The 18,349-nt window shown below is 46.4% G+C and overlaps 2 protein-coding genes across 4 annotated transcripts in view; one reads left to right on the top strand and one right to left on the bottom strand.

Moving 5' to 3' along the window:
- Positions 1-654: 654 nt before the first annotated feature.
- NKX6-2 (NK6 homeobox 2) lies at positions 655-3,529 on the top strand. Its single transcript, XM_058841398.1, has 3 exons — positions 655-1,630; positions 1,894-2,066; positions 2,749-3,529. The coding sequence occupies exons 1-3, from the start codon at positions 1,216-1,218 to the stop codon at positions 2,995-2,997; spliced, it is 837 nt and encodes a 278-aa protein (XP_058697381.1). The 5' UTR covers positions 655-1,215; the 3' UTR covers positions 2,998-3,529.
- Positions 3,530-5,471: 1,942 nt separating this feature from the next.
- The window catches only part of INPP5A (inositol polyphosphate-5-phosphatase A), a 196,538-nt gene continuing 183,660 nt past the window's right edge, over positions 5,472-18,349 (bottom strand). Inside the window, exons 13-16 of one of the 3 annotated variants that reach the window (XM_058841028.1) lie at positions 12,666-12,777; positions 8,437-8,505; positions 7,166-7,253; positions 6,929-7,067 (exon numbers count right to left, since the gene is read on the bottom strand). In XM_058841028.1, the coding sequence (XP_058697011.1) occupies positions 7,173-7,253; positions 8,437-8,505; positions 12,666-12,777 (262 nt within the window). In that variant the 3' untranslated portion in view covers positions 6,929-7,067; positions 7,166-7,172. Of the gene's footprint in view, positions 7,068-7,165; positions 7,254-8,436; positions 8,506-12,665; positions 12,778-18,349 lie in introns of all 3 variants that reach the window. The other 2 variants (XM_058841027.1, XM_058841029.1) reach the window with 2 other exon arrangements.

Below are 18,349 nucleotides of genomic sequence, written 5' to 3'. Positions count from 1 at the left end.
GAAGGAAGGAAGGAAGGAAGGAAGGAAGGAAGGAAGGAAGGAAGGAAGGAAGGAAGGAAGGAAGGAAGGAAGGAAGGAAGGAAGGAAGGAAGGAAGGAAGGAAGGAAGGAAGGAAGGAAGGCTTTGCGAGGCCAGTGGGTTTCAGAATAGGCAACGAAGTTGAGCTAAACAGTTATTTCCAGGGCATAAGGTAATTTTTTACAACAGCTTTAAAAAATTGGGCTCTAAAGCGAGAGAACGGCCGCCGCACAACTGAAGACGGAGCCCATTACTGAGCAGCGATCGGGGCGGGTATTACCCCTCAGCGTTCCGGGGCAGCGCAGCAGCCAGGGCCCCGCGGTCACTGCCCCGCTGCTCGATGAGGCGCCGGCGGTCTCTGTGCCGCGTCCCCGCCCGGCGGGAGGGGCCCGAAGCGGCGAGTGGGAGAGCACCGCCACCTCCGGGTGCGGCCGCGGGCAACCGGCGGGGACAGAGCGGACCGGGGGTGGGGCCGGGGGTCCCGGGGGGCGGGACCGGGGGTCCCGGGGGGCGGGACCGGGGGCGGGGCCGGGGGTCCCGGGGGGCGGGGCCGGGGGTCCCGGGGGTGGGGCCGGGGGTCCCGGGGGTGGGGCCGGGGGTCCCGGGGGGCGGGGCCGGGGGTCCCGTCGGGCGCGGCGCGGCCACGTGCAGTCCCGCGCGCTCCCACGGCTCGGCCCGGCCGTGACGTACCGGGGTGGAGGCGCGCGCCGCCCGCCGATTGGGCGCTGTTGGCGGCGCGGGGCGGTGGCCGCCCAATGGGCGCGGGGCGCGCAGGTGCCCGCGCGGTTATCTGCGCGCGGGGCGCGGCGCGGAGCGTCCCCGTGGCCGCCGGACACGCGGCCGGGGCGACGCGCGGAGCTGCCGGTCCCGCGTCCCCCTCCCGCCGGATCGCTCGCGGAGCGCGTTGCCCGTAGGACGCGCCGCCGGTGGGGGCTCTTTCTTCCGGGACTCCCGATCTGTTGTTTCGCCGCGCTGCCCCGGCTTGGCTTTCGCCGCTCTTCAGCCTGGACTTTGGAGGTGCGCGGGCGGGCAAGCGCCGGGATTTTTCTGTTCCCAGCAAACTTCGGCACTCGCTGTCGCCGAGATCCCGCGAGTGGCGAGGAGGCCGTCCCGCCCGCGGCCGCGCTCCCGGCGAGGGTCCCCAGCGGAGCGGCCGCGGCGCGATTGGGAAGGACCCACGCTCGCTGATGCCCGCAGATGTTAGCGGTGGGACAGATGGATGCTAATCGCCAGAGCGCATTCGTCCTTAGCAGTGCGCCGCTAGCCGCGCTGCACAACATGGCCGAGATGAAGACCTCCCTGTTCCCCTACGCCCTGCAGAACCCCTCCGGTTTCAAGGCGCCGGCCCTGGGCGGACTCAACACGCAGCTCCCCTTAGGGACACCGCACGGAATAAGCGACATCCTGGGGCGGCCCGTGGGCAGTGCCAGCAACCTGCTGGGCGGGCTGCCCCGTATCAACGGGCTGGCGGCCTCGGCCGGGATGTACTTCAGCCCCGCCGCCGTCTCCCGCTACCCGAAGCCTCTGGCGGAGCTGCCGGGACGGCCGCCCATTTTCTGGCCGGGAGTGGTGCAGGGCTCTCCCTGGAGAGATCCCCGGCTCGCCTGTCCCGGTAAGTGCGGCCGGTTCTTGCAGAGCGCGGGGAGCAGGCTTGTCTGGGGTCCAGAGCCGGCGGACGGGCGCGGTGGACGGGGCGGGCAGCAGGAAGGGCCTGTTCGGGTCGCTCGGTGCTCACGGCCGCGGGTCTGTCCCGGGCCGAGCCCTGCTTTAGAGCCGGCGGGCACCCGAACGGCTCCGCAGCGCCTGGCGGGGCCCGGCTACGGGCCGGGGGCCGTGCGGAGTTCATCCCTGACGCAGCTCTTTCTTCGCCTCCAGCTCAGACGGGGATGGTTTTGGACAAGGATGGCAAGAAGAAACACTCTCGACCGACTTTCTCTGGGCAGCAGATATTCGCTTTAGAGAAAACCTTCGAACAGACGAAGTACTTGGCAGGACCGGAGCGCGCCCGGCTCGCTTACTCCCTGGGGATGACTGAGAGCCAGGTGAAGGTAGGTCCGTCCTGCGGGCTCCGGCCTCTCCTGCTCCCTGCCGCGGCCGCTTTCTGCCATGTCCGTAATTACTAGCAGCCACGAACGCCGCGCAATTATGTGGGGATTTTAATTTTTTTTAGAGTCACTTAGAATTTAAGTTTTATTTTGATACTGGATAGATTTTAGGCTAATTTTTACCTGTTTTGTGCTTAGAGCTCTCTGTGCTGCAAACGATTTAAAATAAATACACATATTATATTTAATATAAAACCCCATCACAGCGACAAAAAGGCCCCGCAGGTATTTTTTTTTTAAAGGGTCACTTTTCCACGAGGATCCTGCCCACTGGCACAACTTTATCTTGCGTAACCTCACAAATTTTTTAGCAAAGCCTGCAGGTGCACCTGACTGTTGGGATGCACCATAAGCCAAAAATACTTATTTTTACGGCTATTGTATTCTGTTTTCAACAAACAAATGTTCTGGGAAGCTGCTGATTTAAGCATCGTGCAGCCCCGCAGAGCCAGGCGGGTGTCCCCAGCGGGGTGTCCCCTTGCCGGGAGCCGGCCGAGGCTCTGCCTGGTGCAGGCTCTGCTCCCAGCGCTCGCAGCTCCGCGTTGAGGATGGGACGGGGGCGCGGGGGCGGATGCGGCGGCGGGGCCGAGGCGGTGGCTGAGCTGTGCCCGGTGCCGGTGCCCAGGTTTGGTTCCAGAACAGACGGACCAAGTGGCGGAAGAGACACGCGGCAGAGATGGCCTCAGCAAAGAAGAAGCACGATTCGGAGACTGAGAAGCTGAAGGAGAGCTCGGACAATGAGGACGATGATGAATACAACAAGCCCCTGGACCCCAACTCAGACGATGAAAAAATCACGAGGCTATTGAAAAAGCACAAATCCACGAACCTATCCCTCGTCAGCCCCTGCAGCACCAGCTCGGATACGTTGTGAGGGTGCGGGGCCGATGGCCGCCCCGGGCAGCGTGGTGGGGGTGAGTGTAACTGGGTGTTTGAAGTGGTGTGTTGTACAGCCTAAGATGTATGTGAAGTGTATATATTTTTTACAGAATAAGTTATGAATTTATTTTCTTTCTCATCGATGTAAATTTCAGAGAAATTTTTTCAACTTTTTGGGTTTTGTGTCCCTTTAAGGTTTCCCGCTCTTTCCTTTAGCTTTCCTGTTAATTTCCTGCTCCTAACAATCAGGTTTTGTTACGTTTTCTATGGGTCCCAAGTCCGAGCTCAGCTACTTTGTATATAGTAAATTTCAGATTTTGTGCTGTATATTTCTAGTGTAAAAATGGCAGTTTTCTTTCACTCTGTCCCTCAGTGTTTTGGCAGTTTCATTTCTCCTGCCTCTGGATTTTATGCTTAATAATACCAAAAAACCCAAACCAATGCTCCAAAAAAGTGGACACTTGATTTTACATTAGAATGTCTCCACGCGTGTTGGAAAGACTTTGTATAAATCAATAAATTATTTAACAACCTTCTCTCTCCTTTAGCGAGTTTCTTCCCGCATTTCTGTGCCAGGGACACCAGAGCTTCTGCAGGGTGCCCGATACTGCTCCGCAAGGGAACAGGAGCCGCTGGGTCCGGCGGGCTGAGCCGGAGAGCCCCGGTCCCTGTGGCACGGCCGGGGGCGGCGGAACCCGCGGTGTGACCGCCCGACAGCCCTGGAGAGGAGCGAGAGCCGCGGCTGAACGTGCAGCGTTTCGGGCGGGTCACAGGGTCCGCTCTGGACAGGGGAGATGGGGGCCGGGGCTCGTCCCATTGCGCTGCCTGGGTACGGCCGCTGCGAAAAGCCGGGGCGAAGCTGCTGAGATCCACGGCGGCGGATCCACCACCCTCCCGAGCCTACCTGCCGGGCTTCTGGGCCGTGCTTCGGCCCCACACCGGGGCACAGCCGTGCCCGAACCGGTTCCGCCTGCTTCCGCGGCCGCCAAAGCGCTCCCAGCCACCCGCTGCTCCGCATTTCTCCCCTCGGCACACGCGAGTCCGGGTGCGTGTGAGCCGCCCGCCTCGTTAAAATGCTTTTTTTTTTTTTTTTTGCCGCTTTTATTTTTTTTTTTTTCAAGGAACGTGAGCGTCTCTTTCCCCCCGTAGCTCAGATACGGCTTGGCAGCCCGAGCAGTACCACGGGCGGTCCTGCTGCCCCTGCCCAGCAGCCGCCGTCCGGCGCGGGGTCCCGCAGGGCCCGGTCCCGCAGCGCTGGGCCCGGCGAGTCCCCGCTCCCCACACGGCGGAGCGAGCCCCCGGGCCTCCCCCGCTCGCCCTCACGGTGCCGAGGGTTCGCCCAGCGCTGCTCCCGCCTGTGCCCCCGCCTCGGTGCCGTTCTGCTGCGGGAAAGGGCCGGGAGCTCTCCGGTTCTGCTGCGGAAAAGGGCCCGGAGCTCTCCGGTTCTGCTGCGGAAAAGGGCCCGGAGCTCTCCCCCTGCAGCCCCACCGGGCCCCGGTGCCCCCGCTCGCTGTGACCGATTCCCCTCCGCTCCTGCCGGGGCAGCTCCGCGTCCCGGGCACGGCGCGGAGTCCCGCAGGTCCCCGCCCGCTGAACGGGGCCGCGCCCGGTTATGTCGCGTTTACAGAGGGAATAAATCGAGTTTAAGGTCTAGTCTTCATCCCGCTGTGAGCACGTTGATACCGGGCCAGTATTCGGACTCCTGAGGGTAAGTGGCTGGATAAAAATACCTGCGCTCCAATCATTCCCACTGCCTCTTCCCGAAGTTCTTAAACGAAGTGAGCTGGCCGGGGGCGTTCCGGGAGAAGCGGGTTCGGAGGCAGAGCAGGATCGCCAGCCCGGAGCCAGGACCGGGCACAGCGGGCAGGACCCGGCCCCGTCCTGGGCCAGAGCCCGGCGCTCCTCGGCTGTGCCGGGGCTGTCCCGGGCTGTCCGCTGAGATCGCTCCGGCCCGGCTCACCCCGGCCCCGGCCTCGCCTCCGGGGCTGTTAAAATGCCAAAGGTACGGTTTATGAATTTCTGCGGGTTCAATTCGGGGAGTTCTCGGCAGCTCAGCCCGGCAGGGCACCCGGGCAGCGCCGGCGAGGCTCGGGCCGCGGCTGGCGGCTCCAGCGAGCTCATCTCTACTCGGGGCTTCGGTCCCTGCTGGAAAAGCCTAGAGAGGTTTCTTCTGGAACTTGTGATTATCACGATGGAGTTTATGGTGGCACATTTACTGACCTGCTGAAGACTAGCATCTTGTGAACAGCTCGTAAAGCTGCATCACCTTCCTCTCATCAGCGCTCCCATACCAGCCCCTCAGTGCCTTTTACTCGGTCTGTATTGTGTTTTGATTAACACCAGAACCTCATCTTATCACAGAGATTTTCATTTGAAAAATACCCTTGTTAATTGGCAGTATCTCAATAAGAAATGACAATTTAATAATTTCTTTTTAATCACCAAATTAAAGGGGCAGACACAGCCATGTTCACCATGATTAGTTTTATTGCTTGAGAACCAGAGTACTCATTTCTAAAGGCCTTCAGAGTTATCATGAGTTGAGTTCGCTTAAATAGAATTACTGTGTGGTTATAATGCAACATGGCACAGTAACAATACAGAGCTGCAGACACCCTTTGGGCAACAATACTCGCTATAAACTGGGTTGTACTGTTGAGAAAACTCTGCAAGCGGACATCAAATCATTTCCAATGGTAGTGATTTATACCAAAATTAAGCATCAATTTAATGCCATTGCGCAGTCCATGAACTCTGTAGTGTTCTAAATTAAATCAATAAAACATACATTTGTGTTTCATCAACAGACTCCTTAATCACCTTTTAATGTTGTATTTAGTGGTGGGAGGAAAATGTCTGTAACAAGACTATATTGTAGGCTGCACTGAGCTACTAACCAGGAAAATTTACAGTTGGCTTGATGGTTGGTTTTGTTGTTTTTTTTTTCTTTAATACTGTATAAATACAGTCTGTGTCCAATACAGTTGCTACTTGAAGCAGACTATTATTTTCTTCTCCCGTGTTGTTATTGTTTCAATATAGAATATGGCACCATAAAACAGTAACAAAAGACAGACAAAAACAGTTTACAAAATTCTGTAAAGTTACACCCAAACCTAGCTAAGAACTTCACATTCAATCCTTAATATTACATAGAAAGAAGAGGTTATAGGAGTAACAAAGTGAAACTGCTAATATATGTGCTATATAGTATACTATATATCTGTATCCAGGATGGCACTGCTATATATTATTTATTATATAAATGTTGGTTGTTGATGTACACTTAACTAAACCTGCTAAGACTCCAATACTTACTGCTGATATGGCACTCTCAAGCATTCATATTGGAAAGTATATTTAGCATAAGTTTTGGTCAGGTTTATAAATTATTTATATATCTGTGTATATATACACATACATACATATATATACACACACATATATATGTATGTATAGAAAGCAGCTGCTGTGTGATTCAAAAACCATGTAACATGGCAGTATAGTAAATAAAATGAGAAAAAAAAATTAAAAAATGAAAACCAAAATACTAAAACTAAAACACAAACCATAAGCCTTGGTCAAAAAAGAAAATACCATTTAAAACCATCAATATCTCTATCTATACAATCCAATGTACAAAATCCCAAAGTGGTAAAGATATATAATGGGTATGATACCTTTAAAAGTTTTATAATATGCTGAAATAGCTTTTCCACATTGACAAACACTTATTAAAAGTTGAAAGTTGTGAAATCTAGAATACATAACATCTCTGCTGTCTATTTAGAGTTTTGGCAACAGAACTGTGACATATATATAAAAAATAATTCCACATTTCTACTTGATGTCACATGAACATACAAGACAGTGAGGTATGTGAGGCTTTTCTTGAACAGAGTCCAGATGCTGAAGCATAGTGTACGATCAGCAGTCTAAAATGTGGCACTCAGGACTGGATTTATCAATACAGCTGTTAGGATTACAGATTTCAGTGTGCTGCCTTCCCTCCTGGCTATAGTGTGGTTTCACGGAAAATCTTCTCACTACGTAGGCATCTTTTTCCTGTTGCAGAATTGGCATTTTTTTAAAAAGAAAGATAAACACAGGGGAAATGATGTAGAAAATGTAATAGAAACGTAAAGAAAAAAGATGATATTTACCACCACATCACTGCACGACACAACACTTGTGCACATTTGCAATAGGTTTACCTGCCCCAGCAGCTATTCGAAAGGACAGGAACACAGGCTGCAGCAAGTTAGGGAAAAATAGAAGTTACATGTTTGAAATACACGTTTGGTTGTTGTTTTTGTTTTCTTTACAGTCAATAGTAAATACAACAAAAACTTCCCTATGACTGGAAACAAAATGTTGCAACAGGTTTTTAAATTAATCTAATTACAAAATGCACAAGGGTACAACATCATCTCACAGATTTCTGCTCCCACTGAAACCTAAGGGAAAATTTTCCACAGATTTCTGTGGGAAGAGGTTCAGGTCCCATACACATCTCCCTTTTGTAACAGTGCCACACCACTTGGGTGATGAAGGAAACAAAAACTGCTGTTTCTGAACTGGCTGACCCAGAGCTTTTTGTTTACTGGAGAAGATAGTAAGTTGCTCTATCTTAAAACCTTGGACGATTCTGGACCAAATGCCTTAAGTGCATTTTTCCTTAGAAAAGAATTCTCTGTCTCACAAGAACTCTGACCATGGAATTAAATAAGGGGTATGTATTTTTGAGGTCAGATTTGTACGTACACATGCATCCACACATACAAGTACCCACTATCCCTCTCTGAACTGTCTCTTGAATTCAAGAGCCTCAGTGCCATTTTTAGGCTTTCAGAGGTTACCTCCTACTCCTCAATTGGCTTTTTTCAAAGAAAGCAAATACTCTGGTTTATTGTATTTCTAACTTGGGTTTCCATCTGGTATCTTCAGCAAAGTAGATTGCAGAATTCAGGTATTTTATTAATTTCAACAGCTGGTTATTTATAGAATTCTTTATCTTTTTTCTATATTCTTTTTATCAGTTGTTTGAACATGGAACTGCCAATATGTTCTTTTACTAATAAGCACCTATGCATCATCAACCTAGTTGAAGCTATGCTTTGAAAGCATAGTTGATAACCCAATGAAATCACTTTTGTTTTGCTGGAAGAGTTTTGAGTGTACAGATGGCTGCTCCTCTTCACTTGCACCGTATCCTGCTTCCATTCTAGCCCCCGTCGTCTTGTTCTTCCATTTCTTACAAGCAGCTATTCTGAGATACAGACTGACTGAATTTGACTTTGAAACATTTTCAAGGTGTTACTTAAAAATAGGACAGAGATACAGCTGGCTTACAATTAATAGAACTTAGTGCATACATTCTCCTTCCTAATAAAAGACTTAGAAGATAAAAGGCTAAAATGTTAAATTTAATTACCTTGTGATCCCCCATGCAGACATTTGGCCCAATGTGGTCATATATTACTATCTTCTCATCATTTTCTGACTAGTTTAAAAAAAGCAGAACACAACAAAACACTAGTCAGTCCAAGAATTCTCAAGATTACACACACAGAAAGGAACATTGGAAATATTGTGCTAATAGGTGAAACCAGTTTCTGAATGAGGTGGTATTAACACATCTTTTGCTTGGCTTCTCCAGAGAAAGAATGTGTAAAATGAACTTTCATGCTCAGTATTGCTTGCAGGAATTCATGCAGTTTGCCTGCATAAAGAACCCCAGAGATCTCTGCACCTCCTCCCCACTGATGGGACCTTGGGATATATTCACTAACACTGTGCTAAGTGAAATGAGTGACTCGCTGTTGCATTCCAGGCTTCTGCTGCAGAATGCAGCACATCTGGCAAGTCCTTTTTTGAGAACAACACAATTTTTATTGCATTAGATGAGATAAATGTTCTTTGAATTAAATGCAATCCATGTTGCCTTATAACAGCATTTGATTTCACCATATAGGGGATTTTAAATGTTCAGAGAGATGAATGATTATTTGCAGGTTATGAGTATAATCTTTAACCATTTCTCTGAGATAAATTTCTTCATCTGAAAAAAAACATTCAGTGATTTTAAGAAAAGCAGCAAATGACGGATGACATTCCTCCGGTCTCCATTATGAATTGCTTTCATTTTGTTCCATGTTGAACTTTACCCTTATACACTGACTCCTTTAGCATTTTTATCTTAATGAATAATAAAATGTACTCATCTTTCTGCCGTTTGCAATAGAGGAGATTTGGAGGTGCTATTTTGATTCTCTAGCACAGTACTTCAGTAACAAATACAAACACATTACCATACAAAACAATTTCTTACTGTGCTAAACAATTTCTATTAGCTAATTAAATCTATAATCTGCACACTCTCCAGCCTCTAATACAATTGTAGAGGTGCTTTAAACTAGTTTGTGATACTAATTTATTTTGTAGGAAACAGCCAAGACTTTCTTATCTGTAATCAGTCAAGTTTGACTGGGCAATAACTTTATATAAACAGTAGCATTTAGGACTATAAAGTTAAAACTGAATTATCTTTAATGCAGTAAGGAAGCTTAAGGTCAGATTTACTTTACAGCACGGTTGTCTGCCAAAAATATAAAAACATAACCTTCTGCATTGTATGCATGAGCACTTTCCAATATTTCAAGATCATAATGCCACCAGCATCGGAAGTGGGGATACATTCATCAAAAGCGACTTGATAATTTACAAAGGCAGCATAAAATTGTGGATTTTCAACTGCATAATCTTTAGACAGATAAACAAATTACAGCAGTGCACAAGCAGAAACAATATACACTTGGCTGAGCATTCATTACTTCATGCGATCAGGCATCAGCGCAGCTCCCGAGCAGTGGGCAACCTTTGGTGGTTTAGGGCTCAGGAAGCATAAAATAACATGATGGTGAGGTAACCGACCATGGCATGATAGATGATGTTGCATGAAAGCTGTTTACAGCCCCATGTCAGTACAATCTGTAATGCCTACTGTGTAGCTGAACACACTGTACACTGGCAGTTTGTACACCCTATCCTTTCTCTACCTAGGATTTAAATGCAGAATTACTGCAATTTTTGTTTGAAATAAAATATAGAATTGCCTAGGCAGAAAAACAAACACTTTAATTGCCTATAAGAGAAATTAATACAGCAAAATAAATACCTGTGTAAGAATGTTTGATAGTTATGACTGAAAAAAATCTTTAAAAATTCATATACATTTATATTTTAAGGATTTGTTACAGTGTAATCAGTTAATTAAAACTTGCTTTTACTTTCTTCAGAACTCCTTTTAAAGTTTCAAAGTATAGGTCTTTGCAGTGGAGCAAATTCTTAATCAAGGCCAACACTGTTTCTTGTGTAGAACCACAGAAACCTGTAGGGCCATTTTGTCCCTTCCTCTATCAGTTCAGCATTCTTTTCTAAAGACTGTTTTCATGAGGTTTTATGGGCCAGAATCCCAGTTTGGGGCTGGATAAACTAACTCCTGTGCTGGTACAGACTCACTGAGCTCAAGCCCAGGCAGCACCTGTCACTGCCTACGAGTGTCTGGAGATGGCCCAAACTGCCTGAGCACGGTTTGCAAATGCAAAGCTCCAGAGACAGAGCTGTGTGCACTTTTAAAGGTGAGCTTTCAACGATCCAGCTGATGGGGTTTCTGTTACATGGAGACTGGAAATTGTAACTGACCTCACAGTTACAAATCAGTGCTCTAACTTTGTTTTCCCTTGTTTAATTTTCTTCCATTATATCCAAGTTATAGCCCTCTAGATAATCAGAAAGAATTCCTTTCCCTCTGTACTGTTTACACTCTTCAAGCTTTTGTGTACACTTCTATCTCCTTATTCATAGCTTTGGAAAAAAAAAAAATCTTCCCTCCTTGGCCACTCTTTTCATGGTTTTAATCCTTTGTTCTTTAGGAATTTCATTGTTGCCAAGCACTATTGGTAACATTTTAGGTAAAGTCTCACTTTTTCACATGATATTTTTGTATAAGAAAAACAACACTGATTTTGACATTACTATTTGACTTGAAAGCCTGTATTGCCCTTAGGCTTCACCTTTTTTTTACTGAATACTGCAGTACATGCATTGTCTAAAATTTTGGGTGAAATTTCATTATGTCATGCAGACACTTTTTACACACTAAAATGTGTGAGGAAGTGCATTGACTTGAAATTCGAGTAGCTGTGGAAAACACATTCCCAGTCTTTCTGTGAGTTATATACTGCAAAGCAAACAGTCTAATCACGAGATAAATAACCCTGATGAGAGAGAAAAAGAAGGTTATAAACTTCAGGTGAGCAAGTTTCAAGGGTGTAATTAATTTAAACTGGAAAAAAAAAAAGCCATGAAGCTATAGAACATTGATTTACTTGGAAGATTATTTTCCGTAATTCACTCCCACTAAACTGCATCAATTATACACGAGCACACAGACAGACACATGACTTTTGGCAATTTTGGGTTCAGTAAGTCTGTTAGTCATACAGTCTGGTCAGCAAGACAACCTCACTGCAGCACATCCATTTATGCAGCCATGGCCACCGCCAGCTGGCCAGCTCAGAACAGAGAAGTGGGAGAGATCTTGGATCACATCCCCATTTCCTGATCTGTTCTTGGCCCTGTAGAACAGCTGGCAGCCAGGGTCAGCAGGACAGGGTCCAGGTGCCAGGAGCACAGGGACAGAGGCAGTGGGAGCTGGCACAGGTAACCAGCTGACCTGGTCCAGTGCTTCCAAGAGAACGAGGAGAGCGGAGTGGAACAAGGAGAGAGCAAATGACAGAAAACTGGAAGGCTCCTGAACCATATTTAGATCATTTAACCTTGGAGAGAGCATCACCAACTAACCCTAACCCTATCTATAAACACTAAAATCCCAAGAGGAATTGTATGTTCTAGAAATATTGCACAAGTTTATCTCTAAAGCTCTATCAGAATGTCTAAATTTAAGCACCTAACTGGTGTACCAAGTTAGGAGCCTACCTGCTGGAGACTATCCTCATTCAGGGGACGGCGATAGATTTGGCCTGTGTAGGACTTGGTATATTCTCGAGAGTACCTTAGGAAATCTACCACTGGTAACTCAGGTGCCTCCAGCTGTTGCTGTGTAGGTTTTTCTCTCAATTGTGTGACTCCTCAGCCAGCAGCCACTTGTACCTGCTCCTGTCTGCATCCCTGCTCCTGTCTGCATCCCTGCAGAGCCCTTGGTAGGGACAGTGTTGCTGCTTATGTCACTCTAGGGTGGACTTGGCTGGGGGACCAATGGGGATGTTTTATAGGGGCTTTTTATTTTCTGCTACTCTCTTTAAAGCAAGCAGTCAGTCTCCCAAGGCTGTGCATCCCTGCACAGAAGAGGCACAGGACAGAAGACAGTCAGTCATCTTTGGCAGCTCAGGAACTAAGAGAAGTGCTTGTGAAAGCTCGTCTTTTAGTCACTGCCAGCAGCTTTATGGGGACAAATTCCCCTTTTCTTGGGTGCAAAGCACTGGAGGCACACCCCTCCATTTACTACCATGGTGTTCTGTCTCCAGCTTGGCAAGTGTTTGCTACAGGCAAACTCAAGGACAGAATCTTTTAGCCCTACCTGCCTTTGGTGCAGATAAATGCAGTGTGGAGGCACTGGGGGGGCTGCAGGTCTGTACTTACTTTCAGAATGAGCTCCTTGGCTGAGTGGGACATCAGGATTCTGTCGCACCAGGCTGGACATCTTGTGTTCATGTACTGCCTTCCCTGGCTAGAGTCCTCGCTGTAGGGATAACTGCAAACAAATCCCAATCACAACCATCAGTGACTCTTGGCAAAGCAGCCTGAAACCTCTGGCTCAAAGGGCCATACTACTTACAAAATTTCACTGCTGAAGAGCAGCTCTTCCAGACACTTGTACATGTTTATCTTTTTTTTCTCCTCCCTCTTTTCTTTTCATGTGCTCTTTCTCTATGTGTCTTCTCAGATCTACAGCTCTACTGTACAGTTAACAAGACACACCATTTCAAAACTCTCACCTCCTACCTTGTGCTCGTGCATGTGAGAGTGTTTAAAGAGAGCAAACTCTTTATCTGTGTGGAAGAATAAAAATCAGTTTGACAACTTGAAAGTAGACATGAGACTACAGAAAATCTCCATGCAGAAGTTGAAAAATGAAACGTAGGGAAAAAAAAGTTCATCTTGTGTGATTTCTTTGCAGGATTCTCTCAAGGGGAGTTATCCAGGAATAATGTAACAGAAAACAGAATTCAGAGTGCTGGGATCACTGCAGCTGTACACAAACCTCTCCTGTATGGATTCTTAAAAGGTGACAGAAAGGAAGATAGGACAAGACAGCAGGCTTTGCAGGGGATTTCTGCAGAACCAAGGAATGAGGAATGTGGTTTCAAGAAAGTGATGCTGACTACATAAAATCCTGTACCTATGAAATTGTGTTAAGACAAAGTATCTTATTTTGTAAAGACATCTTGAATAGAAGCAGATTAAATGATAGTTACACTCTGGGGCCATCATAATCATGCTATGACATCTCCAGTGCATTCTAACTTAGCTTTAAAGGGCAACAGAAAGTTTTTATTTTAATCTGTAGAATATAACTAGAGGTAACACACCTGTGAGCCCTTGGGCTGAGATCATCTGAAGCACCTGAAGGGCAACCTCTGGCTCAACCTCAGCAAGCTGAGGCCAGAATTTTTCATGTCTCACCAAATCTTCTCATCAGTTTACTATGACAGAACTTTGCATTGATGATGGCTCACCACTGTAAGCCCCACTGTTTTCTTAGACCATTTCCAAAATGGCATGTAGGAGTAGCTAAGAAGGGGTTTTGGAGAAACCCAGAGGGTTTGTGACAGGCTCAACTTCTCGAATACTGGGCCTGAATTAACTGAAGTCTGCCCTTGATAGAAGTCTTAAAACCCCTAAACATCTACATATGTATGTGTGAGTGTATTTGAAACAACATTTTCATTTTATTCTGCTCCTCTCTGAATTCATAAAGGAAATACTGAGGGTTTTCTGGTATGTGTCTTAAAATAAAATTTCTGGTATTGGAAAAAAAGAGTTTGCATGCTTGAAGAGAAACTTATTTACCATCCTGCTTGGTGTGATACTCTGAAATGGAGACATACAGATCTCTACCAAATGGATTTACAAGCTACACTGCCATTAAAAAGATTAGCCATGGCAAACATCCAAGAAAAGCGTACTGAACGTATTGGAACAAACCAGTGATCTCAGTATGTTTTCCACCTCATCAAACCTAACAAGACTCATTTTCAAAACATATTATGAGAATTCAATTTGCTGCTTCACTGACATACAGAAGTACAGCTTACTTCTGACTGTCTGTGAAATATTTTGATATTGTAATACTGTATTGGTAGTAGAAGCTCTTTGTCTGCAACTTAAGGGTTGACTTTTTCTTGTAACCTCTTACTTTACTTACTCCAGAACCCCAGGTAACTGAAGCTACTTTTTATGAAATAAAGGTATAAGAATCAATCACATTTCATATAATCCTTCCTTTTACAGCATTAACTGCATGGCTTTTGAAATATGATGTTCCGTACCTGGAATGATCTGTTACTGCTATGTGTTAGAGCATTAAATCCTAGAGCCTATATTCCATGAAATGGTATTTATCAATTTGCTTTATTTATCTTAATGTTTTCGCAGGGTGAAAACTTCTGCCAATTTTTCAAGGTCCTTAGCACTGATCTCCCAGTCAGAAAGTTACTGTAGTTTACAAGTATCTTTGACAAATCAAATTTTTAATGGTTGGGACAGAGATGAAAATAAATGCTGCACAATTATCCAGACAAAATGACCTGTAGGTAATAATTTAACATAATAAAGCGAGGCAAGCTCTTCTTTTTATAAGAAAGAATTCTTTGAAGGAAGCAAGAAGCATGGAGTGTTCTGTCTCACTGCACTCCAGTAAATAAAGCTCCCTCCCTCCATCCCCTGGCATGTGGAAGTCCTAATCTCAGTGAAATGCTGACACTAACCTAACAAAAAATCCTAACATGATCCGTGCCCCCAAAATCGGGAAAACTATTTGCTTTCCTCCTTCATGCTCTAGAGGGGTCACAAACACTTTGGAATAAGCAAAATTCTTTTGTAGATGGGCTCAAATAATGGTTATAAAATATGACTCAAAATTCCCATGAGGGATTTTTTTTTTTTTTTTAATTTCTGTTCTGGGTTGTAGGGATATTTTAATTTATTATATACCACTGATCTTAAATGGATTTTAGCAAAAAAAATCTCTATTAGAGGTTTCTGGAATATAACTGTCACTGAATAAGTTTTTGTGAAACATGCTGCTGAATGTACATTAATCCAGAACAAAACTCTTCAAACACCATACACCCCAGAAGCTGTCTCCATCATCCTGTTCCATAGCTAAGTGAACACTGGCATGAAAATAGCACGACTGCTTCCAGAACCATCTGCATGTGAACTCTGAAGCTTTTGCTTGTTTGGAGTGTTTTTAAGGGTCTTGTCCCCAAGGATACTCTGGTGTCTTACATAATGTTACTTCTTTTGGATGCCTTCCCACCAGCTGGGAAGGTTTAAACCCAGTCAGGAGCAGCAATGGAAGGAGGAGCCCGCAGATGTGCGGGCATTTCAGGGAGGACAGTGATTCTGATGATGCTGCAGAATCAAGGACCCAGAGCCTCAGAAGGGGCTCCCAGGGCAGATCTTGTTTCATACTCAGCCCTGAGCCCGTGGCCAGGAGCAGCACCTGGGGGCTCTGGGGGCTGCCAGGGCAGGATTTGTTTCACTCAGCCCTGAGCTCTTGGCCAGGAGCAGCACCTGGGGGCTCTGGGGGCTGCCAGGGCAGGATTTGTTTCACTCAGCCCTGAGCTCTTGGCCAGGAGCAGCACGTGGGGGCTCCCAGCTCGGCTGCCAGCCCGGTCAGGGGAGCTCCTGCGGGAGAACAGCGCAGAGAGAAAGGCTCAGTGCTCATCCTGCCTCCTCCACAGGCACTGTCCCGAGAGCAGGAGCACTGAGGGCACTCAGGGAATATCTCCCCTGGCTTCAGTGGGGACCCAGACACCTCCCCTGGCTTCAGTGGGGACCCAGACACCTCCCCGTGCTTCAGTGGGGACCCAGACACCTCCCCTGGCTTCAGTGGGGACCCAGACACCTCCCCTGGCTTCAGTGGGGACCCAGACACCTCCCCTGGCTTCAGTGGGGACCCAGACACCTCCCCTTGCTTCAGTGGGGACCCAGACACCTCCCCTGGCTTCAGTGGGGACCCAGACACCTCCCCTGGCTTCAGTGGGGACCCAGACACCGCGGTGCTGACAGCGCTTCTGCCTGACCCCTCGCTTCTCACTCTTTCCAAGCTGCCTTCATGATTTCGCTTCTCCTTTCCTTCAACCCCACTTCTTGACTGCTTCTTTGCCATCAGGCATAAATAGTCTCTTAAAAATTACTGTAAATTTAAGCTTGTGTGCATGCAAAAAGCAAAACTATTCTTGCAATATCTTCTGAAAGGCATTAGGAATAAGACTATGATCAAGGGCATTAAATTAGATTTGTTTTGCTGACATCTCCAGCCTCTTTTAACACATTCACTCCAGGCAAGTAAGGAACTCCCAGTCCTTAATTCAAAACTTACTTAGTAGTTCTAGTCAACAGATTTTCTGATTTGTGAATTGTAGAAATAATTACAGATTTGATAAAAACAACTGCAGGTCTGGTAAAATGAAATTCAAGGACTCCGTACCAAATAATCAGAAGTTTAAAATTCCATTATCAATCGACTGATGGGGAAGCATTGTGCCATCCTTCTGTGCTTCCATCATTACTTTTGACTATCAGGACAATGACTGTGGCAGAGAAAAAGGGAAAACCAGCTCTCCCTGTCCCATAATGAGACAGGAAAGAACGTTATTTTATTCCTTTCATTGGCATTCTGCCTCACAATTCTACCTTGTGTAATGCACAGAAAACAATGATCTTGAGAATGAAAAGGGAGTGCTCATGTAAAAATGATGACATAACAGATAAAGGCCTCTAGGTACCACTGAAACATAAATGATAAATAGATATAATGCTAACATGTACAGGTGCTAGAGGTAAGGTAAGGCTGTACACAATTCTGTAGTATCCTGTACAGTTACACACTTTTTTACACACTATTACATCTATTTAAAAATACAATGGGGAAATGGGGAATTCCCTGTGGAACAAATTTTATGCCCTATTTAAAACAGTGACAAAGTTGGAATTTAGGACCTTAACCACTCATGTTAGCAGGATAATTAATAGCGAAAAGAGACTGTTATTCTCTGTGTATGCCAGCCAGCAGAATTATACAAAATACACTTTGCATGCCCCTGGATGATGCACAGACAGGCAGCTCTGCAGCATCCATGTGAAAAGCTTGCACAATTGATCTACCTCCAGTTGTTTAGGATTCACTCTTTCTCAAGATGCAGCTTCTACCTGCTTTTCCACCCTATTTCACAAACTTCTGTTTCAGTTACACTTATTTCATCAGGATTACTGTCAGGTGGGTTTTCTGAATGAAATTTCCAGCAGCATCATTCGTACAATGTTCAGTATTGTTGAAATTTACCCAAACACTTTGATGAATTGCTAACCTACTCTGTTAATAAGGAGCAGGCTGTCCAATGAACTACTGTTGTCAATAAGGATGAGAACTACTTGGCAACTGTTTGGGGAAAATAAACCATTAAGAGGGCCAGTAATATCAGAGCACTACTACAGTTGACAGGTATTGTCAGAGATGATTAGACACCTTTACAAAAATGCATACTGCAGGGTGAAAAGTCATCCAACATCGTAAAGCATCCTGTCAGCAGTGCCTTAACTCAAGACACAAGCCAACAATGCTGTATATATAAATGTCTCCTTAACTGGCATTCCCAGTTAGGAAAAATGCTCCTAACAAACTCTTCTCTTGTGTAGTGTGGATAAAATCTGTTAGTGAGATGTGTGAAATGTACTTTTGAAGAGGGAAGGGGAGGAGGGCTGTTACCTGTAGCTGCCACAGGCACCCAGCGTGGGCTGTGTCCTGTCCCCTCTGGGACCCTGCATTCCACACATGGCAGTGCAGGGCTGCTGCACCAGCTGTGCCAGCACTCACCAGGCAACCCTGGGCAAAACTCAGCTATTTCATCTCCTTCAGTCCACTAAAGGTCATTCTGAACAACTGTGCAGCCTGCATCTAGCTTCAAATGCAGATCATTCAGCAAACTTTATCATGTTTCAGGAAGTGGAAATGCCTCCTGTTCAAAAACTCCTTGTGCTTGCTCATCTGTCAATTGTCCCCACATTTTATAACACTGATTTTTATAATATAAAAT

Source organism: Poecile atricapillus, chromosome 6, assembly GCF_030490865.1.
Source record: "Poecile atricapillus isolate bPoeAtr1 chromosome 6, bPoeAtr1.hap1, whole genome shotgun sequence".
NCBI classification, from domain to species: Eukaryota; Metazoa; Chordata; class Aves; order Passeriformes; family Paridae; genus Poecile; species Poecile atricapillus.
Note: the sequence above shows the minus strand (reverse complement) of the source record. Positions and strands in the feature narration are given on the sequence as shown.